Source organism: Purpureocillium lilacinum, assembly GCF_023168085.1.
Source record: "Purpureocillium lilacinum CBS 284.36 DNA, scaffold_4, whole genome shotgun sequence".
NCBI classification, from domain to species: domain Eukaryota; kingdom Fungi; phylum Ascomycota; class Sordariomycetes; order Hypocreales; family Ophiocordycipitaceae; genus Purpureocillium; species Purpureocillium lilacinum.
In genome coordinates, this window is record NW_027072114.1 from 1,230,696 (window position 1) to 1,254,282 (window position 23,587).

General features: G+C 59.0%; 8 protein-coding genes across 8 annotated transcripts; 3 read left to right on the forward strand and 5 right to left on the reverse strand.

Annotated features, from left to right (window-relative positions):
• Positions 1 to 755: 755 nt before the first annotated feature.
• Positions 756 to 3,603, reverse strand: PLICBS_005576 (uncharacterized protein; the record flags this gene model as incomplete). The annotated part of the gene is made up of 13 exons (XM_065600757.1): positions 756 to 1,359; positions 1,411 to 1,475; positions 1,523 to 1,608; positions 1,661 to 1,837; positions 1,893 to 1,958; positions 2,012 to 2,035; positions 2,092 to 2,308; positions 2,369 to 2,600; positions 2,659 to 2,752; positions 2,808 to 2,875; positions 2,927 to 3,104; positions 3,175 to 3,459; positions 3,510 to 3,603. 13 exons carry the CDS (start codon positions 3,601 to 3,603, stop codon positions 756 to 758), a joined length of 2,190 nt encoding a protein of 729 aa, XP_065456829.1.
• A 2,145-nt stretch (positions 3,604 to 5,748) lies between these two features.
• On the forward strand, positions 5,749 to 10,063 carry PLICBS_005577 (superkiller protein 3; the record flags this gene model as incomplete). The annotated part of the gene is made up of 2 exons (XM_018319265.2): positions 5,749 to 5,867; positions 5,920 to 10,063. 2 exons carry the CDS (start codon positions 5,749 to 5,751, stop codon positions 10,061 to 10,063), a joined length of 4,263 nt encoding a protein of 1,420 aa, XP_018181739.2.
• Positions 10,064 to 10,179: 116 nt separating this feature from the next.
• Positions 10,180 to 11,028, reverse strand: PLICBS_005578 (uncharacterized protein; the record flags this gene model as incomplete). The annotated part of the gene is made up of 1 exon (XM_018319266.2): positions 10,180 to 11,028. One exon carries the CDS (start codon positions 11,026 to 11,028, stop codon positions 10,180 to 10,182), a length of 849 nt encoding a protein of 282 aa, XP_018181740.2.
• A 645-nt stretch (positions 11,029 to 11,673) lies between these two features.
• On the forward strand, positions 11,674 to 12,689 carry PLICBS_005579 (uncharacterized protein; the record flags this gene model as incomplete). Its single annotated transcript, XM_018319267.2, has 2 exons — positions 11,674 to 12,192; positions 12,285 to 12,689. The coding sequence occupies 2 exons, from the start codon at positions 11,674 to 11,676 to the stop codon at positions 12,687 to 12,689; spliced, it is 924 nt and encodes a 307-aa protein (XP_018181741.1).
• Positions 12,690 to 12,784: 95 nt separating this feature from the next.
• PLICBS_005580 (uncharacterized protein) lies at positions 12,785 to 13,868 on the reverse strand (the record flags this gene model as incomplete). Its single annotated transcript, XM_018319268.2, has 3 exons — positions 12,785 to 13,446; positions 13,509 to 13,672; positions 13,777 to 13,868. 3 exons carry the CDS (start codon positions 13,866 to 13,868, stop codon positions 12,785 to 12,787), a joined length of 918 nt encoding a protein of 305 aa, XP_018181742.2.
• A 2,252-nt stretch (positions 13,869 to 16,120) lies between these two features.
• Positions 16,121 to 16,674, forward strand: PLICBS_005581 (uncharacterized protein; the record flags this gene model as incomplete). The annotated part of the gene is made up of 2 exons (XM_018319269.1): positions 16,121 to 16,205; positions 16,424 to 16,674. 2 exons carry the CDS (start codon positions 16,121 to 16,123, stop codon positions 16,672 to 16,674), a joined length of 336 nt encoding a protein of 111 aa, XP_018181743.1.
• Positions 16,675 to 17,070: 396 nt separating this feature from the next.
• On the reverse strand, positions 17,071 to 19,588 carry PLICBS_005582 (beta-adaptin; the record flags this gene model as incomplete). The annotated part of the gene is made up of 5 exons (XM_065600758.1): positions 17,071 to 17,706; positions 17,766 to 17,933; positions 17,984 to 18,552; positions 18,608 to 19,245; positions 19,359 to 19,588. 5 exons carry the CDS (start codon positions 19,586 to 19,588, stop codon positions 17,071 to 17,073), a joined length of 2,241 nt encoding a protein of 746 aa, XP_065456830.1.
• An 883-nt stretch (positions 19,589 to 20,471) lies between these two features.
• PLICBS_005583 (uncharacterized protein) lies at positions 20,472 to 23,213 on the reverse strand (the record flags this gene model as incomplete). The annotated part of the gene is made up of 3 exons (XM_065600759.1): positions 20,472 to 22,091; positions 22,142 to 22,504; positions 22,551 to 23,213. The coding sequence occupies 3 exons, from the start codon at positions 23,211 to 23,213 to the stop codon at positions 20,472 to 20,474; spliced, it is 2,646 nt and encodes an 881-aa protein (XP_065456831.1).
• Between the last annotated feature and the right edge of the window lie 374 nt (positions 23,214 to 23,587).

The following is a 23,587-nucleotide window of genomic DNA, read 5'->3' on the forward strand; positions in this document are numbered from 1 at the left end:
TGACAGAGGTGATGGACAGGCCGGACGTTGGAGGTTGGAGGTAGGAGGTTGAGGGGGGGACGGTCCTCCAAGTTGGCGGTCGGAGCTTAAGGGGACCCCCGTTAACGTCAAAACGGGACTGCAGCCGCTCTTTGTCGTTAGTGACGTACTAAACCTATGACGCAGTGGCCGCCTCGGGTCCCTAAATTATCGACGGCTACACCCCACAGAGCAGAGGGTAGCAGAGCGTTCCATCCCAAGTTGTGCTCCCCGGTCTGAATAAATAAATGGTCATTGATGTTTCATCCGTCTCCTGTCCACCTTTTTATACCCAGGTGACAAGGCCAGTCAACCGCTTACACCGTCTCCCAACTGGCCGCCGGCAGCGACAGTCTCGGGCTGCTGCTACCGCAGATCACGGGCCACCATCAAGCGATGCATGCACGCAGGGGGGCTAGCTGCACCTTCTCTGCGCAAAGACAGCCATCCATCAACCGATCAGCTGGGGTACAACGATGAAAGCCTCGCCGCCCCCGCGCGCGCTGCGCACCGCGACTCCACCTCGCCCTTCGCCCAGAAAGGAATCATCATGCGTCGCGACGCGCGGGATTGGCCAGCGTGGTTCGACCGCAGCTTCACCTGCGATACGCAGTCGTGCTATTCCAAGGATATATACGCCTCGCGTTACGTGTACAATGGGGCCCGACCTCATCCACCGATTACGACTTTGAGCCTCCTTCTTTTCCCTTCCTTCTCCTTCCCGTCCCGTCACTCCGTCACTCTTGCTTGCGGTAGTCGTATTTCACATCGTCGTACTGCACTTCCGGGCTGTCCGTCGGCGTATTAGGCCCCTCTTCGTTCTGGTAGCTGGGCGGGTGGCTCCCGAGCGGCGACTCGGAGCTGGCCATGGGCCTGCTGTCGCCAATCTCCACGGCGTTGGGGTTCCGCCCAACAAGACCGATCTCGTCGGTCGAGACGGGCGTGATAGGGCTCATGGCGAAGGCGATGTGAGACGGCCCGCCCTCGCTCCACGGCGACTGCGCGACCGAGTAGGACCGCACCGTCTCCACGCCGTCCAGCTCGTCCATAATGCGCGACCGGGTGTCGCCCTCGCCGCCGTACGAGCCCCAGATCAGATCCTTGTACAGCTGCGGCCGCTTGGTTCTGTTCCGTAGAAACGTCTTTCCGAGGAACCACGGTAGAATCTCCGTCATCTGGAACCGCATAAAGTCCCGCTTCGACACCGCAAAGATGTGGTCGAGGTCTTCCAAGCTGCGCCGCTTCGTCTCCTCGACCAGCAGGAACACAAGCACCAGCGCCAAGACGTTGAGCGCGGCGAACAGTCCGAGAGAGCCTGTTTGTCCGATGGCGGAATTGACGCTGTCACGTTGTCAGCTGAATGCAAAATCCCGGGCGCATGTGTTTACTCACCTTGGGAAGAACAAGGACAGAATGGCAGCAAAGAAAAAGTTGATGGAAATGGCCCACGAGGTGCCCTACAGTCATCAGCAACATGTCTAACAACCCAAGACAGGTCACCTACCGCTTCTCGATGAGACAGTGGAAAACTCTCGGAAGCGAGCGTAAACGGGATCGGACCTAGACCTGGCGAATATGCCATGGCAAACACTGTCCCGTCAGCACTTCATGCAAGGAGCCTGCGCGAGTCCTCTAGACTTACAGAACAGGAACAGAGCCGTGATCCCGACGCGCAACTTTTGGTCCTCGATAAACCCGGCCAACCCAGCCCCGAGCATGGTTATGGCCATGCACGGTAACGTCATCAACAGTAGCTTCCTTCGGCCGAGCGTATCGATATGCTTAATCGCGGGTAGCGCAAAGAGCCAGTTGATTGCACCTTGAATATTCAAGTCAGCAATGCTGCATGGTGGCAGAATACGGCAAGTACTGACCAAATCCAAGACTGTATGCCATTTCGATAAGGATGGACTGGTTTCCGACACGGCTGAACAGAGTTCCTGCTGGTCATTAGTGCGTGCAGCTTTTCAGTCCCAGGCGAGCGACGACAAACCAGAGTAGAAGGCGCACACGTTGACTGCCGACCGTTAGCTTGCTGAGACGAGTCTCGGAGCTGTCAGCTAATCCACTCACCTCCACAAAGTTGCTGTGCCAGATTGACAGTTCCCGTTGAAATCACCGCGTTGTACAACCGGCGTTGCTGGAACAGCTGCTTGTACTGCGTGAAGAAGTCCCTGATTACCCAAAAGAATCCCGGCGACAGCGCCGCGTTCTCGTCCAAGTCGCCGAAGCCGACATTTTCGAGGTCGAGCGCCTTGTGCACCACGTACAGGTCTCGTAGCGCTTGCAACTGGAAGCAGTGTCAGTCTCCATCCCAGCGACTTCGTGCCGAGATCCTCCGACCACGTACCTCAGTATTTCGAACGCGCTGCAAAATGCGATACGCCTTCTCGACGTTGTAGTTGGGTCCCTTCATGAGATGGTAGCGGGGCGACTCGGGGCAGACCCAGATGGCGATGATGAACAGGGCCAAGCTGGGCACCATGGGCGCGCCGTTGATGAGGGCAAAGACGGTGTGAGGGCTCGGTGCGGTCGTGAAAATCATGTTGAAGCCGAAGCTGGTCATGATGCCGAATGCGACCCTGCGCGACAAGGGTCGTCAGTTCGTGCGACTCGCCACCAAGATCATACATCACTCACCAGAGTTGCCATGCGAGAATCGCAGAGCCGCGCCAGAAGCCGACAGCAGTCTCAGATGCCAGAATCGGCGTGCTGACAGCCTTGATTCCCATCCCTACGCTGGTTAGTGAATGGGCTTCTCAAGCAGTCTTGGACACGACCCGACTCACCCAGCCCATTGATGATGCGAACGCACATCAAGTCAATCCACGTCTTCGCAAACACAGCCCCAACAGAGCTGCAGAATATCAATGCCGCTGCAACGGCGATTCCGCCTCTCCTGCCGTACCAATAGTTGATGGGCAGGGACAGGGGACAGCCGATGAGGGCGGCGACAAACCAAGGCGAGGCATTGGCCGCCCCGAGGCGCCAATCGTCAGATTCGCTCCGTTGGTCTGCCTCCGTCGTTGTGAGTCCCCACTGATTGTCATATAACGCGGCGCCGTTCCAAGAGGATTGGACGAAACCTAGAGTTGAATCGCTCGGTCAGGATCGGGGCATGTCCACGCAACATACAACAGCGCAACGAAGACTTACCCTGCAGCAGGGCTGCCAAGGAGACTGTGGCAATGACGGTCCACATTCCCCGTTCGCTAAAGGTGACATCTCGTTCTCTTCGCAGGGCGGTCTTCTCGTCTTCGGTAAGGGTGACTGGGAGGTGGTGGCGACTGTCAAAGCCCGGCCGTCGCGCGATTTCATCGTACATGCGGATATCCTTGGCCACCCTTGCGGCGCGCAAGATTTGCTCGTACGGAACGACGGGCAGTTTCTTCTGTGCGAATTCTTTGACATCTTCCTCCAACTCCTTGTCCGTCATGTACGCTACCCCGTGTTAGCGAAGGACTCTCGCGCGTTTTGTCGCAAGTACGTACCCAAGGGGTTCTCGATGACGGCGCCATCGTTGGTCTTCCTGGTCTGGATCTGGGCGGCGAGCCGATCCTGGAACCTGCGGTGCACGAGTGGCATTATGAGCTCTACGGTTGCATGGAGGGAGGAGACATAAGCGGCCGTCGCACGACATGAACAGCGGGGGCCAGCAACTAAAGGGCGAGAAAGAGATGCAAAGGATTGAAACGTGACAACGGGTCTGTGTACATTCTCCACAAGTCTGGGGTCGGTGGCAGTGTTATAGCCTCTCTCCGCGGCAAACCTCCTACGTGCTGTGTATACAGTATGACCGGCGAGCTTCTTTCAAAGTCTTTGTGGATTCGAACCAACATGCAGCACGGGACTCTTTGGACGCCACCGCCATCGCCGACGCGGCTTGGCTGGACCGGCATCTTCCACCGACAGAGGCACTCTTGTCTGGAAAGCAAAGAAAGCGGTTACCTGGGCAAGGCAGTCGCCATCTCAGCCCGACGTGGTGAGAATCCTGGCGTCCAGCCAGGCACACACATGCGGGCGCCGTGTGACATACCCGGAGTAGGGGGCGACGCCCGGATGAGGGCGGTGGCCAGCCGAGCCTCACGGCGTCACACAACAGACGCGCACATGGGCGCACAGCACAATACAGCACTTGCTTGTCTCTGTATGGCCGCGATGATCCCCCAAGTTCGACGACTCGACAAGCGCGGTGGTGTTGGGTGGTTAGGATGCCGGGGAGGCGTGGGGTCCTTTCAAGCCACGCAGGCAAACGCCATGCCCGGCATTCATTGGCGCTACCAGCCATCAACCCCCGGTGCTATTGTCGCGAGGAACCAACGGGCTGGGCGGATATTCATTCACCTTGTAAGTGCCGGTGACGGGCGACGGCAGCGCCTGGTCGGCAAGTCAGCGGGCGTAAGCGACAGCTCGGGGGAAGCAAGTTGACAGAGTAACGCCATGCAGCTTATAGCCCTGTCGGTATTGGATCCGTGCAGGCAGCCGTGGGCTCGCTGCAGAGCTGACGGCTGGCTAACCGGCAAGCACACGTTATCACACCCGAGAGAGCTTGGAGCTGAGGCCAGGCGCAGGCCCGACCGATGGCGCCGCGGCGCTGCCCAGGGCGGACAATGCGATCTGGTGGACTATTGAGTCATTGACGAGCAGACGGCGTCGCTTTGTTGGTCCGTGTGGCGACTCCCGCCATGAGGCGGGCTGGCCAGCGCGACGAACCGAGTGGTGGTGGTGCTTGTGGCGCTGGCAACCCGCACGCACCGATGGCGTCCTTTTTTTGTGGCGGCTGTTGGCTTCCGACGTCCCTCGTGGCCGCCATCGAGTCTGGATGCGAGGCTTCGTGCCGTCGGGCTGCGGAAGTGGTGTGCTGGATGTTGTCGCGATCCTTCAGCGCCTAGATCTCCGCTGTAGAATGGTCAAATGACTGGGACAATCAAGCCGCGGGGGGGTCGTCAAAGAGCCCTCAATGATGCGGCCTGTCGTCGAGGCAAACATGGTTGGCGCAAGGGGGCCAAGGATCGAGGCCTCCACGCGTGGCTGGCCAGAATGCGAGCTGTCGAGGGGGCGCCTCTGCTGGACGCGGCTGCGGGCTGATAGAGACATACTGCGGCGAAATGCGGCCCTCAGCCCAAAGATTGATTCGAGAAGAATGGGCGAGGTGAGCGCGAGTCTTTGACATGAATGCTGCGATGTGGAGAGGCGACGGATCGATCCGTCGGCTTGGGGATATTGGATGGAACTGGTGGCGCCAGCCCGTCACGTCCGCAATCCATGCGAGGGGTTGGCCTCCTCCATTCTAGCGCACTTGCCTACTGTGCAGGTGGGGTGAGAGCTGGAGCAGGCGGTGCTGTTGAGTTGGGCGGTGCCCTGCAGATAGGCGCCGGCCAATCCTCGGCTCAACGGCGCCCACGTCGAGAGAGCTCAGGGCACGCCGCTGCACGCATAAGCCCCGGCGCTAGAGGTACCTTACCCATTGGTGCATGACGCTGGAAAGGTGCACGACGTAACGTAGCTCAACTCAGTGACGCAGCAAACTTCCACGAGCCATCGACGTGACTCCAAGTCCCAACGTACGGCGCCGTGTACGACCACCTGGGAACCAACGAGGCCGCGTACCATTTTCGGCCATGACAGTGACCCTCACAGCTCCACGAACCCTCGCACTGTCCATTCATCTGCGTGTCGGACTGTCAGCCTCCAACTGAGTCCGGCCCTCGCCGTCACTGTCGAGCAGCCATGTCAAGCTCCAAGGCGCTGCTCAAGTCCATCAACGATGCGATTCGGCAGCAGAAGTTTGACGACGCCATCGACCAGGCTCAGGGCTACCTGAAAAAGGACCCCAAGAGCTACCAAGCGTGAGTTGCCCCCATCTCGGCTTAAGGGGCGGGCCCGACTGACCGCACCCAGCCTCATCTTCCTGGCCTTTGCCTTGGACAAGTCAAACCGCCTAGATGAGGCCGAGACCGTCTACCAAGATGCCACCGCGCTCCGCCCACAGGACGCGCAGGCCTACCAGGGCCTCATCAAGATCTATGAGAAGCAGGGCACCAAGAAGCTGGCCGAGTACCAGCGTGCCGTCGTCAGCCTGGCACACGTGTTCCGCGACGCCGACGACATGTTCAAGTGCCAGGAGGTTGTCGACAAGTTTGTCGACTTTGCCAGAGTACAGGGCGACAAACTTCAGTACGCTGATGCCCTCTGGATCCAGCTCCCGGAGAGCCCCCTCTACCCCGTCCTGGAAGGCCGCTTTCCCCATCCCGCAAGGACCTACGAAACTATTGCCCTTATCCTTGAAGAGTTTGAGAAGAAGCGCATCAACACGCTCATAGGAGAACGACGCACCCGCCTGGGCGCCACGTTGACTGATGTCACAATCGAAGTCAAGCGGGAGGTGTTCGCACTTAGCAAGCTGGAGCACGTCTATCGGCAGCTGATCAACTGGACCAGCGACGACGACGTGAGGAGGACTTACGAAGAAAAGCTCCTTCAACATTGCTACGACCGCCTGCTAGTCTCTCCTACTGCCGCGAAAGCGGAGGAGCAAGCAAAGGTGCGGGGTCTCGCAAACGACATGGTCATCATCAAGCACCCCTTCAAGCTGGCGTGGGACATTGCCATCAACTGGCAAGACCACAACGATATCAAGGACTGGGATGTGACCGTCCTGAGAGAGTACTGCGGCTTCTTCCCTGACAGCGATCTTTACAAAGTCATCACCGGCTACTTGACGAGTGTCATATCACCGTTCCCTCCGCCAGCCGAGACCGAGAAAAAGGCCGCGTCGATGGCTGGGTCTGAGGAAAGCGAGGATGACGATGAAGACGGCGGTGTTCCCACATCATTTGTCCCTCTGACAGACGACGACCGCCTCATCATGATCACAGAAGGCATAGCAGGCACCGAGTCCACGTTTGCGTACCGACTGGTCGGCCATTACTTCCTTCACTTCGGCGAGTATGAGAGCACAGTCGAGTTTATGCGCAAAGCGCAGCAGTTCACCGTCAAGGAGCGCACAAAGACGGGCCTCTCCTTTCGCAACACATATGACGCATACTCATTGTCTCTGGGCACAGCGCTGGTCTACTACCAGTCGCCGAGACACCACCAGGAAGCCAAGAATCTGTTCGACAAGGTGCTAGAGCATGACGAAACATCGACACCGGCCATGATAGGCGTAGGGCTTATCTTTGAGGAAGAGGAAGAGTATGATGAGGCCATCGACTACCTAAGCCGTGCCCTCGAGCGTGACCCATCGAACATCCGCGTCAGGTCTGAAGCGGCCTGGGTCAAGGCTTTGAAAGGGGACTGGCAGACTGCAAGGGCCGAGCTCTTGGACTGCGTCAAGCAGCTGGAGCAAAAGGGAGCCAACGACAAGGACCTACTGGCCGACACTCAATATCGTATTGGCTCCTGCATTTGGAATCTGGACTCGAGTCGGCAAGCGAGAAAGCAGCGAAAGGGCGATAGTGCATACGCATATTGGCTGGCCGCTCTCAACAACGACTTGAACCACGCTCCCACGTACACCAGCCTTGGAATATTCTACAACGACTACGCCAAAGATCGAAAGAGAGCGCGCCGGTGCTTCCAGAAGGCTCTCGAGCTCTCTTCCGCAGAAGTTGTTGCCGCGGAGCGGTTGGCCCGATCTTTTGCAGAAGACGGCGACTGGGATCGTGTGGAGCTCGTTGCGCAGCGCGTGGTAGACTCAGGCAAAGTTAAACCGCCGCCTGGGTCGAAGAGAAAGGGCATCAGCTGGCCGTTTGCCGCGCTAGGCGTGGCCGAGCTAAACAAGCAAGACGTCCACAAGGCGATTGTTTCGTTCCAGGCTGCACTCAGGCTGTCGCCCGGAGACTATCATTCCTGGGTTGGCTTGGGCGAGAGTTACCACAGCTCCGGACGGTACATTGCCGCCACAAAGGCGATACTGAACGCGCAGAGCCTTGAGACGGAGAGCAACGGCGACATATCCAGCGACAGGTGGTTCACGAAGTACATGCTTGCCAATATCAAACGAGAACTAGGCGAGTATGACGAGTCGATCACCTTGTACCAGGCCGTGTTGCAAACCCATGGTGGAGAAGAGGGTGTTATCATTGCTCTCATGCAGACTCTGGTAGACAACGCTCTGGCGTCCGTGGAAAAGGGGTTGTTTGGAAAAGCTGTCCAGCTTGCCATGGACACTATCAACTTTGCAGCCACCACGAGTGGGAGTGTTCGAGACACGTTCAACTTTTGGAAGAGCCTGGCGGACGCTTGCTCCGTGTTCTCATCTGTCCAGAGCCGTGTCGCGGACTTTCCTGTGCAGACTATCAAATCGCTTCTGGAGAGTGGAAACCAGCAGGCTTTTGAGATCTTTGGTGGCGTGGACAAGGTTGGGACTGACGTTGTGTACGCCCCCGGCACCAGCGTCAATGGAGATGGCCTAGGCGGCGGCATTACCCGATGCCTGCACGCAACTATTCTGTGCCACAAGCTGGCCATTGACGTTTCCTCGGGAGACATTCACGCCCAAGCCGTCGCACACTACAACCTGGGCTGGGCTGAGTTCCGCGCACACTCATGCCTACCGGATCAGCAGCGCAAGAAGTCGAGCAACTACATCAAGGCTGCAGTGAGGGCTTTCAAGAGAGCCATCGAGCTGGAAAGTGGCAACTCCGAGTTTTGGAACGCACTCGGAGTGGTGACGAGCGACATCAACCCGCCCGTTGCGCAGCACGCGTTCGTCAGGAGTCTGCACTTGAACGAGCGCAGCCCCGTAGCGTGGACCAACTTGGGGGCCTTGGCCTTGCTGTCTGGTGATACAAGGGTGGCAAACGAGGCATTCACTCGAGCACAGTCGGCAGACCCGGACTACGCGCACGCCTGGCTGGGGCAGGGATTTGTTGCGCTGCTTGTTGGCAATGCAAAGGAAGCCCGGGGGCTCTTCACACACGCCATGGAGATTTCTGAAGCCTCATCCGTTCCCACACGGCGGCACTACTCTGCATCCACGTTCGACCACATCCTCACTGCTCCGCCGAACATGACCGTGGCTTCTCTCATCCAACCGCTGTTTGCACTCAACCAGTTGCAAAGCCTGCGCCCGCAAGATCTGGCGTTTGGCCACTTGTCGACCATGCTCCAGGAGCGGACGAGGGAGCATGCCCCTGCTGTGCAGACGCTGGAGAAGATTTGCGATGACATCGAGGCCGACTATGAGGCCACTGAGTCTGCCGAGAGCCTTGCCAGGTTCACATTGGCAAAGACCGACTTGGCCCGGGCATATCTCGCCGCAAGGTCGTACGACCAGGCTGTGGAGTGCGGCGACATGGCCCTCGGTCTGAGTAGCGACGAGAGCGAGAGCGAGCTGACGGGCGAGCAACGGAAAAAGGCCCGGCTGTCCGCACACCTGACGGTAGGCTTGGGACAGTACTATCTGGAGCAGTACGACGAGGCGCAAAGGTGTTTCGAGGCCGCGCTGGGAGAATCAGACAACAACCCCGATGCGACCTGTCTCTTGGCACAGGTTCTCTGGGCGCAGGGCTCGGAAGACTCGCGGGATAAGGCCCGCTCGGCCCTGTTCGAGGTCATCGAGAGGCAGCCAGATCACGTCCAAAGCGTCCTTCTCCTCGGCGTCATTGCGCTCCTGGATCAGGACGAAGACAGCCTGGAGGCCGTTGTGGAGGAGCTCCAGAAGCTGCGCACAAACGAAAGCGTCACGACGACGGAGCAGTCGCACATTGGCGAAGTGCTCCGGGCCATTGCCGGCTTGGGCGACGGCCGCACGGAGCAGGACATGTTGACGCAGGTCCAGGAGGACGTGATGCTGTACCCGCATCTCCCCCATGGTTGGGCGTCCCTCGCGGAGGCGACAGGCGACCCGTACGCGTCCCAGATGGCCTTGAAGGTGGCTGTCAGGGGCATCCCGCCGCGCGGCGTGTTGGAGGCTCAGGACCTCGCCAACGCATATGCCGGAACGGGCAAGGCTGCGGACGCTCAGAGAGCTGCCATGATTGCACCTTGGGAAAAGCATGGGTGGAAGGCCCTGGAGGTGGCTACCGCAGGCGTGTAAACAGGTATTGCAGGGACACGGAGATGGGCGTGGTCGAAAAAGTGCATCATGGTCATGGCGGGGTATCTTGATAGAACTGGAAGAGCATAATGAATACAATGTGGATAAACATCGCATCAGCGAGGCCTATCGCCTCCCACTGCCTCTTTCAACCTCGCCAGGCGGCCCTGAATCCACGCCTCGTGCCACGCCTCAACCTTGCCGCCCAATATCGTGCACGTCTCCGGCGTAAGCAGCACGCTCCCTCGCGAAATCACCGTCCCCGCCCGCAGCACCATCTTCTCCCCAATGTTGGTCTTGCCCACGGCAATGCGGTCCACGCGCCGCAGCTCCACGGCGTAGATGCGGTTGCCCTGGTGGTCCTGCAGCACGAGGCGGTGCGTCGCGTTCGGTCCTGCGGCAACCGCTGGAGTCACCGCGCCGCCGCCCCCTGCGTTGGCAGTCCTGGCCTGTGCCATCGCCGTGGTCTGCGTCTGTGTCTGGCTCGCGGCTGTGCCGTCCACGACACCGTTGCTGTTGTTGTCGTCGTCGTCGTCGGCCGTCACGCGCACGACCTGCCTCCCGCGGGTGCGCTCCCCCCTCGCCACGGCCTCGAGCTCCTCGACCTGCTCCCAGCGGCTGGCGCTGAGGTTCTCGACGTCGAGGACCTGGACGTGGACGTCGCGCGGGATCCTGACCTCTTTTGCTGACGCCGCTGAGGGGTTGTTGGTGTTGTTGGTGTTGTTGTTGGTGGTGGTGTTGGTGGTGGTGGAGGAGGAGGCGGGCAGGGTGGCGAGCATCGCGCGGTCGATGGAGGTGCTGGACGTGAGGTCGCAGGCGAGGAGGCGGGCTTTGGCGGTGGCGAGCAGGGAGGGGAGCGGGGGAGGGGGCGAGCGCGTGGTGAGGAGGGAGGTGAGGAAGGGGGTGGAGGGAGGGGGGAAGGATTGCGCGAGGAGGGAGGCGCGGAGCTGGGCGGTGAGATCCATGATGTGGAGTTGGAGGAAGGTGAGATGTCGAGGTGAGGTAGTTGAGATAGGCAGACCCCGTAGTGAGTGCTTGGGCGAAAGGATGAGTGAGTGAATGAGTGGACGGCTGCTGGGTGAAGCTATCACGACGGGGTGCCTTGATGTCTGGCGTGGACCAGCCCGCTGCCTGCTACCGTCCGTCCGGGCACGGCTAAGCTGCTGGCTGTAGGTTCTGACTTCTGAGGACCCCTTATGAGGTCCTTTTGTTGAGTGATGAGCCCTTCCCCGTTCCCTCGCTAGCCGATATGTGCAGGAGACGCGTCGTAGAAACTGTACTGTTGTAGTGAAGGGAATGGAGCTTTGGAGGTTTTAACATGATCGTGGAGCCCTCCAAAGCAGCCGTCTAGAAGGCTTCCCGGCCCGGCTTAGCGCATCCGCCAGCAGACCCAAATCCACTGGCCGGAGCTACGCAACCCCTGGAGCTCCCCGCAATTTCTCCCGTCACCTTAACTCCAAGCCTGTCGACCTGTGTGACACTCCTCCATCCACGTAAACCTCATTGTCAAGTGCCCTCCCCCAAACGCCGTGCCTGCGTACGACACACATCACCACCACCCACCCGCGCGTGCCCCCATTTCGACCCCGGGCGCACGCCAACCCGAAGCCATGTCGACAATCGCCTCTCCGCGCGACTCCTCCGCCGCCCCGGGCCTGCGCCGCCTCCCCTCCGCCTCCGGCACGCCCACCTCCTCCGGCCGGCCGTCCCTCGAAGCCGCCCGCTCGGCCGTCACCTCGCCCGTCAACAACGCCAACCCCACAGCCGCCGCCGGCACCGCCAGCGCCACCTCAACAACAGCAGGAGCAGCAACGGCGGCCGCCAAGCGCTCCAACCGCGCCGCCCTCCGCGAGTACTACAACTTGCGCGCTGCTGCCGCAGCCGCCGCCGCGACGACGACACCGCGCATCGAGATACCGGATTCGGAGGTGCCGGCCAGCGACCTCGACGCGGCAGACTTCAACGCCGATGAGTACGTGGCCAGGGTCGTCGCGGAGAGCGGGCTAGAGGACCTGCTGCGGCTATACGCGCAGGTGGTGGGTGAGGTGCGGGCGCTGGACGCGGAGAAGAAGGCGCTCGTGTACGACAACTACAGCAAGCTCATTACGGCAACGGAGACGATACGAAAGGTGCGTTTTCCCTGGCGTCACATACTCTTAAGCATTCTTGCCCGAAGCTTCTGAATACGTGTGCATGTGAGGGTAAGCTGACGGGAATCTAGATGCGTGCAAACATGGACCCTCTGAATCCCATGGCCTCGACGCTCGACCCGGCCATTGCCCAAATCTACAGCCAAGCCTCGTCAATACGAGAGGCCGCGCGCGCCTCGGTACCAGCGCCAGACACGGAGCAGGGCCAGAAGAGGGAAGCGGACGCACGCAGGAGACGTACTAAGGAGCTCGCGGCGGAGGCGCTAGCCATGCCCTCGCGGCTGCAGGCCTTGGCGAGAGAGGGCAAAATGGAGGAGGCAAGGAGGAAATGGGAGCTGCCGCGGAAGCTGCTTGTGTCATGGAAAGAAAAGGGCGTCGGGGGCGATGATGTGCAGGCGCTCATTGACGAGGGCGACGCGATAGTGAGGCCGAAGAGGGAACCCCCGTCAGCCCGGACATCCACAGCCAGCCGATAAGAGCGGGAGAAGCTACGACAAAGCATCGGCTATTCAGAACCTGTTGTCATCTACTTTACAGGACCCCCGTTCAACGCCTCGCTCCCCGACACAACTCACGACAACTCGTTGAGATCCAAGATCCTGAACGGGTCCTTGTCGTTCTGACTCAATACCACCTCCGCCTCCGGCACCGTCGCACGCAGCTCCGCCTCGAGCTGCGGCCGCAGGACCTCGTTGAGGTAGCCGCGCTCCGAGTTGCTGTGGAACACCTGCACCAGCGTCCGGCCCTGCTGAATAGCCCGCAGCGCCGAGTGGTGGCTCGTCTCGCCCGTCACCAGCAGATCCACGTCGGCGTTCTTCAGCACGTCGTACCCGCTGCCTGCGCACACGCCAAAGCTGCGCACTTCGGTGGTCTTGACGTCCGCGCCGACGGGGCTCGCGATCATGATGTGCCGCAGGCCGCCCAGCTTCTCGGCCAGGCGCTTCAGGATCTCTGTCAAGGGGACGGGCTTCTGCGGATCGAAACGGCCGATAGCACCGTAGCCCGCCGGCGAGTGCGACTCCGGGGCCGCGGCGCAGGGAATGGCGACGGAGCGCTCGCTCTGGTGCGGGCCCGAGACGATGTCGGCGAGCCACGTGTTGAGGCCCTTGGGTGCCGCGTCGACGGCGGTGTGAGGGCAGTACACGGCGATGCCAGCCTGGACGAGGCGCAGGAGGGTGGTCTGCTGCGGGTCCTTGTTCGTGATGGACTTGAGGCCAGAGAAGATGAAGGGGTCTGGGGTTGTTAGAGGGAACATGCGCATATAGAGAAGAAGAAGAAGCGAGCCGGCGACGTACGATAGCTGACGATGACGGCAACGTCTTGCTCAATGGCATCCATGGCGACTTGATACGTGAGGTCGTTGGTCACGAGGACCTTTTGCTTCGAGTTTGCTCCCTCTGCATTGCCAACAAGCAAGCCGACGTTGTCCCACGAGCGATCCGCGAGCTCCTCGGGATACCTGTTAAAAGACGTCCATCAGACGCTGCACATGCCTTTACTCCCGTGAACCAATGCAGCGGGGCAGCTGAACCCCCAAGTCCTCGCGAGCGAATAACAACTTACAGCTTCTTCATGGCGTCGACGACGCGCTGCGTAAACCGCGACGGCTGGACCTGCCACGCGCCCCAGGCGCCCGATCCCGCTTCACCGGCCATCGTGCCGTTGACGTCGTGGTCGTCTGCTGGTCGTCGATGGGGAGTACACGTGCTGAACGCCTGCCGCTGCTGCCTGCGGAGATGGGACACGGCGTAGGGGTGTGATGGGCGCGCGGTGAGGGCGGGGGATTGAGGTCGAGCGGTGATGATCTGGGATGCTGCCCGAAGTTGGGAGGTGAGGAAGCGGTAGTGCGGCGGCGAGGCGTGCAGACGGATGGGCGGGAGGCGGAGACCAATTGACCTCATGTCAGGGTGTGAGGTTCTCAGATGATGCGGGTTGTCGAGCAATGCACGCGAAATAAGTGGCGGGACGTCGTGGGAGGCCGAATCACTGAGGTGATGCGCGACTGGAGTTTGTAGCGACGGAGGTGAGATGAGGTGAAGCTCTCTCTGACGGTGGAGGTGTGAAGTGGAGCTGGAACTTGGAAGCTCCCTCTCCACAGTGAGCTCATACCGTGTCGGGCCGCACTGTAACGTCAACTAACAGTGCTGTAAAATGCATGGAGCCTTCACTATGCGGCTCTGGCACACGTATATCACTGACACTGAGCGTGAAATGGAGGCGTGGAGTACGAGTGCAATGCAGCTCTTCAGTTGCCGCCCATACACATTTTCGAAAACTCCGGTCTATAAGGTTTTTTCGTCCCAAGGTTGAGGAGGCACAGTCGACTCCTCGCTGCTCGTCTGAGCTCAACGCTGGCACCCGCCCACATCGCCAATTGAACCCTTGCGCAAAGGCGCACCTATTTCCCCCCTCAACTGCACCGGACGAGGTCGAATTTTCCTGGTTCCAGTAGCATGGCGCGCCGTCCACGGGACACTTTTCCGCAACGAGGTTTTGTCGTTAGCGCATACGCTTTGGACGTCTGGGATAAGATACTTGGGGAACATAACACGCAGCAACGACAGGCAAAGTAGAGAGTCGATGTGAACCTGGCCCATACATGCGTGCTGCACACGTACCGGAAATCTCGTATCGCAAGTCATGGAGTGCCAAGCCCCCTTGTATGCCGGCTTGCCAGTGGTGGTTTGCCCGATCTTTTCGGGGACCCAGAGGCGGCACCTGTGAGAGACGCAATTCTAGTCGGTTTGGCAAACTGTCAGCGAGGCCATTGATGATAATCTGTCCAGAACGAGCAAGCCCCGCGATCAAGCACTTACACCTCTGAGGGTGGAGGGATTCTCCTCTCCCTCCAGCTGCTGCTGTTGCTGCTAGTGGCCACCGCAGGCGGCCAGAGGAGCCAAGAGCAGCAACGCGAGCCCAATGTTTATGGTGGGAGTGGGATGGATGTGTAGTCGGTCGGGGCGTTGTTGTCGCTGCTTCTACGTGACTTGAACCAGAGGGAAAATGACGGGCACAAAAACCTTTGTTGTACGAGAGAAGACTGCGGCGCTTATGTATCCCCAGGTTACGGCGAAGACATTTTTATCATTGAATGCCTCCGTGCTTGTTACGTGGGAACTATCTCGTAACGATATCTCGCAGAAGATAGCACTCGGCGAATATTGCGTCAAACACACATACAAAACAAGCATTATCGGAGAAATGACTACGGAGTATGAAAAGAGCCTGGGCTTCGTGCTGACATACTGCATTCCCACATAATGGATGCAGTATCAATCCCGACTCGCGCGTGCCCATGAAACCTGGCATGCGTCGTATCTGTCTGTGGCCCTTTCCATAGTGAGCACCGACCCGCGAGATTTAACGTTGGCTAAAGGTTTTCCGGGGCTGCATAGATTCATAGACGTTGATAACATTAGTTCCGTCCCCTAATCTGGAGCGATTTTCTTTTCTAGGACCCTTCACTCTGTGATGCTCAATAACACGGCAATTGCTCCAAGTTTGTCACTTACAGCCAAAAGACGGACTGCGTGAGTTCGGGACGTAGACTTCCTATTCTTGGGCTTTAGAAAATAAATGTATCAGAGGGCAGTCGGTTTGGTTCCAAGTAAACGCCACATGATGCGGTGTAACGAGCTTCTCCGGCACGTACGGGTCGAGATGGTATTTGCCCTGTTGGGCCTTGCGTCTTGATCCTGCACCGTCATCGGCGTCGATGGCGCTGTACCAGTGAGCGACCCCACCATGGCTTGGTGGTGGTGACCTCCCGTCTCTCCCCCGCCCCCACCATCAGATCCCTCCGTCTGTCTTATCAATCACCTTCCCTCCCTCCTACCTACAACCTTCGAACGCGAACCTCCCCCCAGCTCGTCGCCCTCCCCTCGCCCGCTGCGACTCCCCTCCGGCAATGGCGCAAATCACAGACGACAGCCTGCGCGCGGCCATCACGGAGCGCCTCCAGGCCGTGCACGTCGAGGTGACAGACATGTCCGGTACGTTTTTACCTTGCCTGGCCTCTGCCCCTCCACGACGGTGCGCCTCGCGAATGCGCTGCGCTGCCTCGGTACCGCAAGCCTCCAACGAAAGACGACGCGGCTTGCCTCCAAGCCCCATCCGACGCCGCGACCGCCCCCCTACACAGCTCCTCGAACGTGGCGAATAAAAGAGACAAGGAGATCCGTCGCTGACAGTTGATCACCTACCTGCGCAGGCGGCTGCGGCCAGGCCTTCACCACGCTCATCATCTCCCCGCAGTTCCAGGGCCTCACGTCGCTCAAGCGCCACCGCCTCGTCAACGCCGCCCTCAAGGACGAAATCGCCGCCATACACGCCTGGACCGCAAAGTGCCAGACCCCCGACGAGTGGCAGCGCGACAAGGCCAAGGCCGAGGCTGGCGGTGGTGCTGCCGGCCCGTCGCTCGCTGGCACCGTGGGTGGTCACGTCGAGGGCACTACGCAGTGATGCCGAGGCGGTGGCCTGGCCCGTGCGGCCGTGATGATGTGTATATGAATAAGAGGAGAGAAGGTCGGCGCGCAGAGAGAGCGGACTATGCAGGTACGATGGGTGACATCGAGGTCCCGTGGGGTTGGATAAGACGTGGGCGCGCAGCGGCCGGTAACAGGCTGTGCTCGACATGCTGGAACGGGATGGAGCCGGCTGCCCGAATCGATACCATAGAACGGAGAGACACTACAAGTGCAATACTTTCGACGCATGAACAGGGAAAGGGTCCATATGCTTGCAACATCAGTGGCGCCTTGTTCCATGCTTCTTTGAACACTGCCTTTCAACGGACACTTGCGTGCCCACCTGTCTTACGCTACGCCGACAGTCTCAAGCGCCGGGGACGCCATACCTCTAGAGCAAACCCAGCAAGTCATCGCTATCCTTTTTCGGGCCCTGCCCCTCGCCGCCCTGCGCGTTGTGCAGCTGCATGGCCGCGGGCAGCGGCTGGTGTGACGGCTCGCCTCCAAAGTTCATGCCCTCGAATCCACTCATCAAGTCGTTCAGACCACTTCCTCCGCTCGGAGCTGGCGTCCCGTTGCTGCTGCTACCGCTGGCCGCTGGCGCATCGAACATGCTCATCATGTCGGCCATGCCACCCGAAGGGGCACCGCCAGCGGGACTGGCCATGCGATCAGGCGTCGCCGTGGCACTCTGCTGTTCCTGCGATGCCGGGGCTGCACCGTCAAAGTCGATGTCGAGGAGGTTTTCGATGTTGTTCTGAGAGGCACCGCTGCCAGTGCCATTGGCTGCCGCTGCTGCCGCCACAGAGGCCGCAATCGGATTCTCGGCCGCATTCTGGCGCTGTTCCTGGATGGCTGCCCGCTGGATCTCGTCCGCGCCAAAGCGGCCCTTGCCGACAAACGACTCGGGAGGCTTGTGGTAAACCGACGCCAGCGTAGACAGCTCTGCAAGTAGCTGCTCAAGCAGCGCAGGCGGCAGGCTGGTCATTGTAGTAGAGATGGTGGGCTTTTGTGAGAGGATAATGCTCTGTCACCTGGTCAGTACAAGCTCGAGTCAAGATATGGGCCAAGACTTGCCTTGGCAACATCCAGGTCGCCGGAAAGTAATCGCCAATACACGTAAGCCCTGTCGCGGATATCCGGGTTGTCGTTTTCGGCCGTCGCAGCCTGCAGTACCTTTTGCACGAGGCCCTGCGTGTTGGCTGGCTTCTTCAAAAACAGCTTGACGACGGCTGTCAGGATTTGTAGTTGGGTCTGTCCATGTCAGTGGCGTCCTCCAACGCGCATAAGTGGTCATTACACACCTGAGTGAATTCCTCCATAAAGCCTTCAACAAAGCCCTCCAGGATCTGGTCAGCGTTGCTGATCTTTTCGGCGTACTCGCCAACGATCCAAATCAAGGCACCGCGGGCTTCCGGCTCGTCCAGATCCTCAATGTGCTGGCACAGCGTCGGGATGACGCCCTCGTACCCGGGGTACTTCCGCAGGATATCCTTGATGACAACCACACATTCCTGGACAACGTAGTTGACCTTTGTAGAGATGAGATCCTCCAGTGCCTGGACACACTTTGCGCTGGCGCTTTCGATCTTGATGGCGACCTGGCCGATGGCCTTGACTGCCCTCCGCACAAAGTCCATGTCGACTTCCAGCGCGTACTCCTTGAGCTCAGCGAGCAGCTGCTCGTAGTTCTTCTCGTTTGCTATCCTAACCATGATTTCGAGCTTCTGCAGCTTGACGTACGGCGGGTCGTTGTACTTGCAAAAGAACACTCGAAGCTCTTTACTGAGGATATCAGGCTTGGCCTGGAGCAGAAGATCGATGTTTCGCAGCGCAACGTATTGGACCTCGGGGGCAGAAGCAACCAATGTCACTGGCTGGGTGTTAGCACAGGACGCAATGTGTCTAAGAGGACGGTGCAAACTAACCTAGCGGAGGGGCCATCTTCTTCAGATACGATCTCACCGACTCCGGATTGAGGGCCTTCATGTGGGTAAAGACGACCTTGATCGCAGCCAAAACAACGCTCGGGTTGACGTGCTGGAACTGGGGAGTGACTCGCTCGCAGATATGCTCCGACTCCTTGGCGTCGCTGGACTGGTAGTCGGCCAACGTGCTGAGAATCGTGATCCTGCCCCACTCCGTGCACTCGTTCAGGGCCATGAGGAGCTTCTTGAGGGTCGCGGCGGTGATGACGAGAGCTCTCGTCTCGGGCGCGGTCTCGCTGATTTCCGCCAGCGCCTGCACCGAGTTTGCGACGACCATGGGGTTCGGGTCTCCAATCATCTCCTGCAGCGTCTCCAGGAAGCCGTTTTCAATGCACATGGAGGGGTTGAGGTCGAAGAGCTTGGCGACACAGATGGCGGCCGTCTTGCGCACGTACGGTGACTCGTCTCGCAACGTCTTTCGTAACGGTTCTTCCATGTAGTCCACCATCTTGTCCACGCGGATGCAGCCCATCGTACGGATTGCCAGTGCTCTTATCAGCGGGTTCGGGTCTTCCGAGTCTTGTACGAATGTGTTGACGGCGAGAATACACAGATCGGGGTGTGATTTGGCGTAGTTCCTGTCGTGTGTCAGCACAGGTGCTCAACGGTTCCCAAGGGGCTCTGAACTGCAGCCATTGTCCGCGAGCAGGCATTACTCATGGACAGGCCAGGGCTGTGTGGGGATGCTCACATCAGGTAGAGATAGACGAGCTTCTTCTGGTCGAGGTCGGCCGTGGCAATGTTCTTGAGCACGTCCGGAAACAGCGCCGAGACGTCCTTGCCCAGGGTCATGGCCATGATGGTCTTTTGGATCGACTCCTTGCGCTCGTAGGCGTACTGGGAGACCAGACCGGCGCGCAGCTCAAAGGTCTCGCCCTTGCGCGGCGCGGCGAAGGCGCCGCGGATGCGGTTTACCGCCATGGTCGTTTGGGCTCGGGGATGGAGGGGCAGCGGTGTCTGGCGGCGGCGTGGAGCCCAGGAGTCTACGACTCGGCTGGGCAGGTGGTGATGTCGTCGATGCAGTCGCTGGCCCGGGGGTATGCGTCGGAGCGCCCGTGGCGGGGAGTTGAAGCAGCGTGTCTCTGCTGAATGGGGGTGCGTGATGCTCGTCGCCAGATATGCCAAGAGCTCGCTCGAGATGGCCAGGGGGCCTTTGGGTGGGTGAGCTAGTGTCATCACCGCTGAATAGGACGGGACCTGGGGAGGTGGCCAGTCAGGTGACTGCTCCACCAACGGGCTCCATAGGCAGGCAGCCCCGGTACTTTCCAGCGTCAACCACAGTGGATCCACACCTTCAGGGAGCACTCCAGCAGCCAGCTTCATGTTTGGACGGCCAGCCAGCGTTGAAGCGCAGCTCTTGATGCTTTCCTGATTGCGTGCAATCGAAATACCCCGGCTGGCTGCCAGCCTGCCGAACTTTAATATGGTGTGTCGCACGACCTCTTTATACGCTGTGGGCGTCGCGCACTAACACGCTTCCCCAGGCCAACTTCCCCAACCTCAGGAGGCTCTTCATCGAGGCCAGGACAGACGACGAGGAGAGAGAGGTATCAAGAAAGGCCGCAAGTCCCCCTTTCATGCATTAAAGGCATCTCTCTAACCGTCTCTAGTTCTACAACGCTGTTCTTTTCATGGGATCCGTGGCAGTATTTAGCTTGATAGCCCAGAAACTCAACGCAGGCAAATAATAAGATGACGTCTAATGTCCAGACAAGATGAGGTCATGTTGATTTATTTCTATGCGCTTTGGTCACGAAGACCATGGGTATGCATGGTGCTGGGCCAAAAACCACTGCCCACCGCCTCACATCTCGTCCTCGCCCTCGTCCTCGCCCGCCGCCTTGGTATCTCTCTCGCTCACGGCCTTTGCCTCCTGCTTCCTCCAAAGTCCGGCCAAAAACTCGTTGGTGCTCGCCTCCTCGATGCCCTTGTCCTCTCGCTTCTTCAAAAACCTTGGGAATCGCAGACTCAGTCCCCTTTCGTCGCTCACCAAGCCAATCGCCGCCGTGTATGTTGGGCTCAGGGTAATGTCGGCAAACGCCATCTCCCAGACTTCTTGCGGCTCAAACCATACATCAGGACTGGGGCCGCCGTATTCTATGAAACTCGGTTTTTGGAAGCGAACGTTTTTCGGCTCTCCGCTCTCATCGCCATTGTCGTAAAATTGCTTGTTCGCCTTGTAGAACGCGTCGGTGAAGCCAGATATGCACTTGCACACCGCCTCGAACATTCCCGTCTCCTCGTTGCGCACCGCCAGCAGGATCGGCGACCACCACTTCGCCTTGCGCCCCTGCCCGTGCCAGCCGGCTATGGGGATCAAGTCCAGGGTATCGAAGCTTGAGTTGTAGTCTTTCTTGACTTTGAGCCATGAATCCAGTCGCTTGTCCGGTTCGTATGTGGCCAAGAGCGGTTTCCTCCGGGACTTGGGCTTGCCCTCCTCGCCATCGACAGCCGTTCCATTCTTGGCCTTGCCCTTCGACTTCGACTTGGACTTGGGTGTCGAGAGCTTCTCGGACGGTTCAGGTGGTTGTGGTTGCTCCGAATTCTCGCCAGCATACGGCACGTCGATCAAGTTGTCTAGGATCTTGACCATGATCCCTTCGCATTTGCTCTCGGTGGCCGACTTGAAAAAGTCCAACACGACCTCGGAGTCTCCAGATGTTGCGTCAAGACTCTTGACCCAGGTAAAATGGTGGGGCACCTCTGTGAATAGCGACCGCAGGAGCTCCCGGCGCTCACGGAACGGTCGATCAAGAAGCGGTTGTCCGTTCAGGTACATGAGATCAAACGAAAACAGGCAAACGTCGATGGTGATGCTCCCAATGTCCACATCCTTCCTCGCGCGGTTCGTCAACGCTTGGAAGTTCTTGAGCTCGCCTGTGGCTCTGTCGACGGCCACTACCTCCCCCTCCATGATGAAGCTGCTCACGCCTTCGCCACGGATCTTGGGCACCAGCTCCACAAGATCGGGGTACTTGTCCGTCATCAGTTCCAGGTGCCGCGAGAAGATGGACACCTTGCCCTTCTCATCGCAATGTACCTGGGCTCTCTGGCCGTCATACTTGAACTCGCATGCAAAGTCTCGCCCTTGCAACTTGGTCAACATCTCTGACAAGTCGCGAGTGATGCTGCCCAGCATAGGTCGTAGCGGTATGTGCAGCGTCAAGCCGCAACGAACTAGAAGCTCTTCCGTTACGCCTATCTCGAGAAGAACGGGTATCAGGTCGTTGTAGTTGGGTCGTCTTGCAAAGCATGCCTTGACAATCTCTTCGGCCTTGCCCCACACTTCGGCAAGCTCCTCCTTCTTGAGCTTGGACAGTTCTGATACTGACTTCAGGGGGAAGTCAGCATCTGCAGGGCGCGATAGCAAAAATGCTCGAGACAGAGCGATGAGCATGGTGGTCTTGACCGCGCCTATTCTTAGCTACAGGGGCGTCAGCTTAGGCTTCACATATTCGCTCGGACACCACTGACATGCTGGCAAAGAGTTCGCACGATAAATCGGCTCTCTTCACCTCCTCGGGCATCCTGTAGCAGTCGGTCCACGATACGTTGCTTCACCTCGTTGCTGCCCTGGCCTTGAGTCGTAGCGATCTTGACCAACGATTGATAGACCCCTTTGATGGTCAAGGGTTTTGGCTTTCGAAGGGTAAAGCTTTGCTTCTTCTTTGCCTCAAATGCAACATCACCAGCATCACCGTACTTGTCGTAGATGGCCTTGAGTGAGCGATTGTCAAGGCCACAGACGTTCCTTAAAGCTTTCGATATGGCTGATCCGCCCAACCCCAACTCAAGAGAAATGTAGGCCGGCGATATCGAGTTGGTTGCAAGCCAGACCTGAGAGGCGTTAGGCCCATCTTATCGTGATACGCATGCGACTTACAGCAGGGAGAAGACTCGATGAATCCCCTTCTATCAAAACCCTCAAGCAGTTGACTAGGGTGTCCACAATCTTTATACGACTCGTCGTCGCGCTGACAAGGACGAAGCACCTGGTAAGCAGCCCATACGAGGCGTGTCCTCCATCTGCTGCCCAGTGTTGCCGGAGCTGGGTCACATATTGTGAGGGGTCAAAGACAAGAGGCGACTCATCAAGTGGGATTGACGATGTCACCGCGTCTTCGGCTGTACCGGTAGACTGGAGCGTGAGTGTCTTTCCAGACTTTCCAGACTGTTCTGGAGCAGCGATTGACTCCCCGGGCGGATTCGTGGTATCCTTTGTGGGTGATGGCGTCAAAGCTTCTGTGACTGGTTCGTCTTTCTCGATGTTGTCAAAAGCTTCATCAGCTATACCAGCCTTTGGGGGCCCGCCGCCTTCCGGCGCTCCATTGGCAACTTCCAGGTCGTACTCGGCTTGGAGTTTCCGTGCTAGCTCCTCATCTGTGAGTTTTTCCGAATCATCACCCGGAGCTTCAGCCTCTGAGGGCGCTGGTCCAGGGGCCTCAGTCTGCCTCTGTTTGGAGAAAAAGTACTCTAGGCCTTTTGGCTGGGCCGTCGCAGTCTTGCTGCCATTGTTCAGCTTCCGCTTCTTGGCCGGGCTGGACATCCTTCAACGTCGACAGTCAAAGGGCAGGTGAGTCTCCTGGTCCAACTGAAGCCGAAATGTGCGGTTCATAAGAAGCTCGATTAAGCCCGCCAAGCATCCATGTTGTTCGTGAGACAGCGAAGCTTAGAGTGCGCCACGGACATGTCCTCCGCACCGCTGCGAGACGCGGCTCGATGACGATGTAAACGCGGGAGCACGTGACCTGGCCGGGTGCCACTCACCGTCGCCCGGTGCGGAAGAATGGCTAGCCCCGGACGGCGCTATTCCCCTCCGGGACGCGCACAAGCGACACCACACAATCGTGAAAACTTGCCGTAACCCCACCATCGGGAACTTCACCTCGACATCCCACCCCCCCTCTACGGACCCCCTAA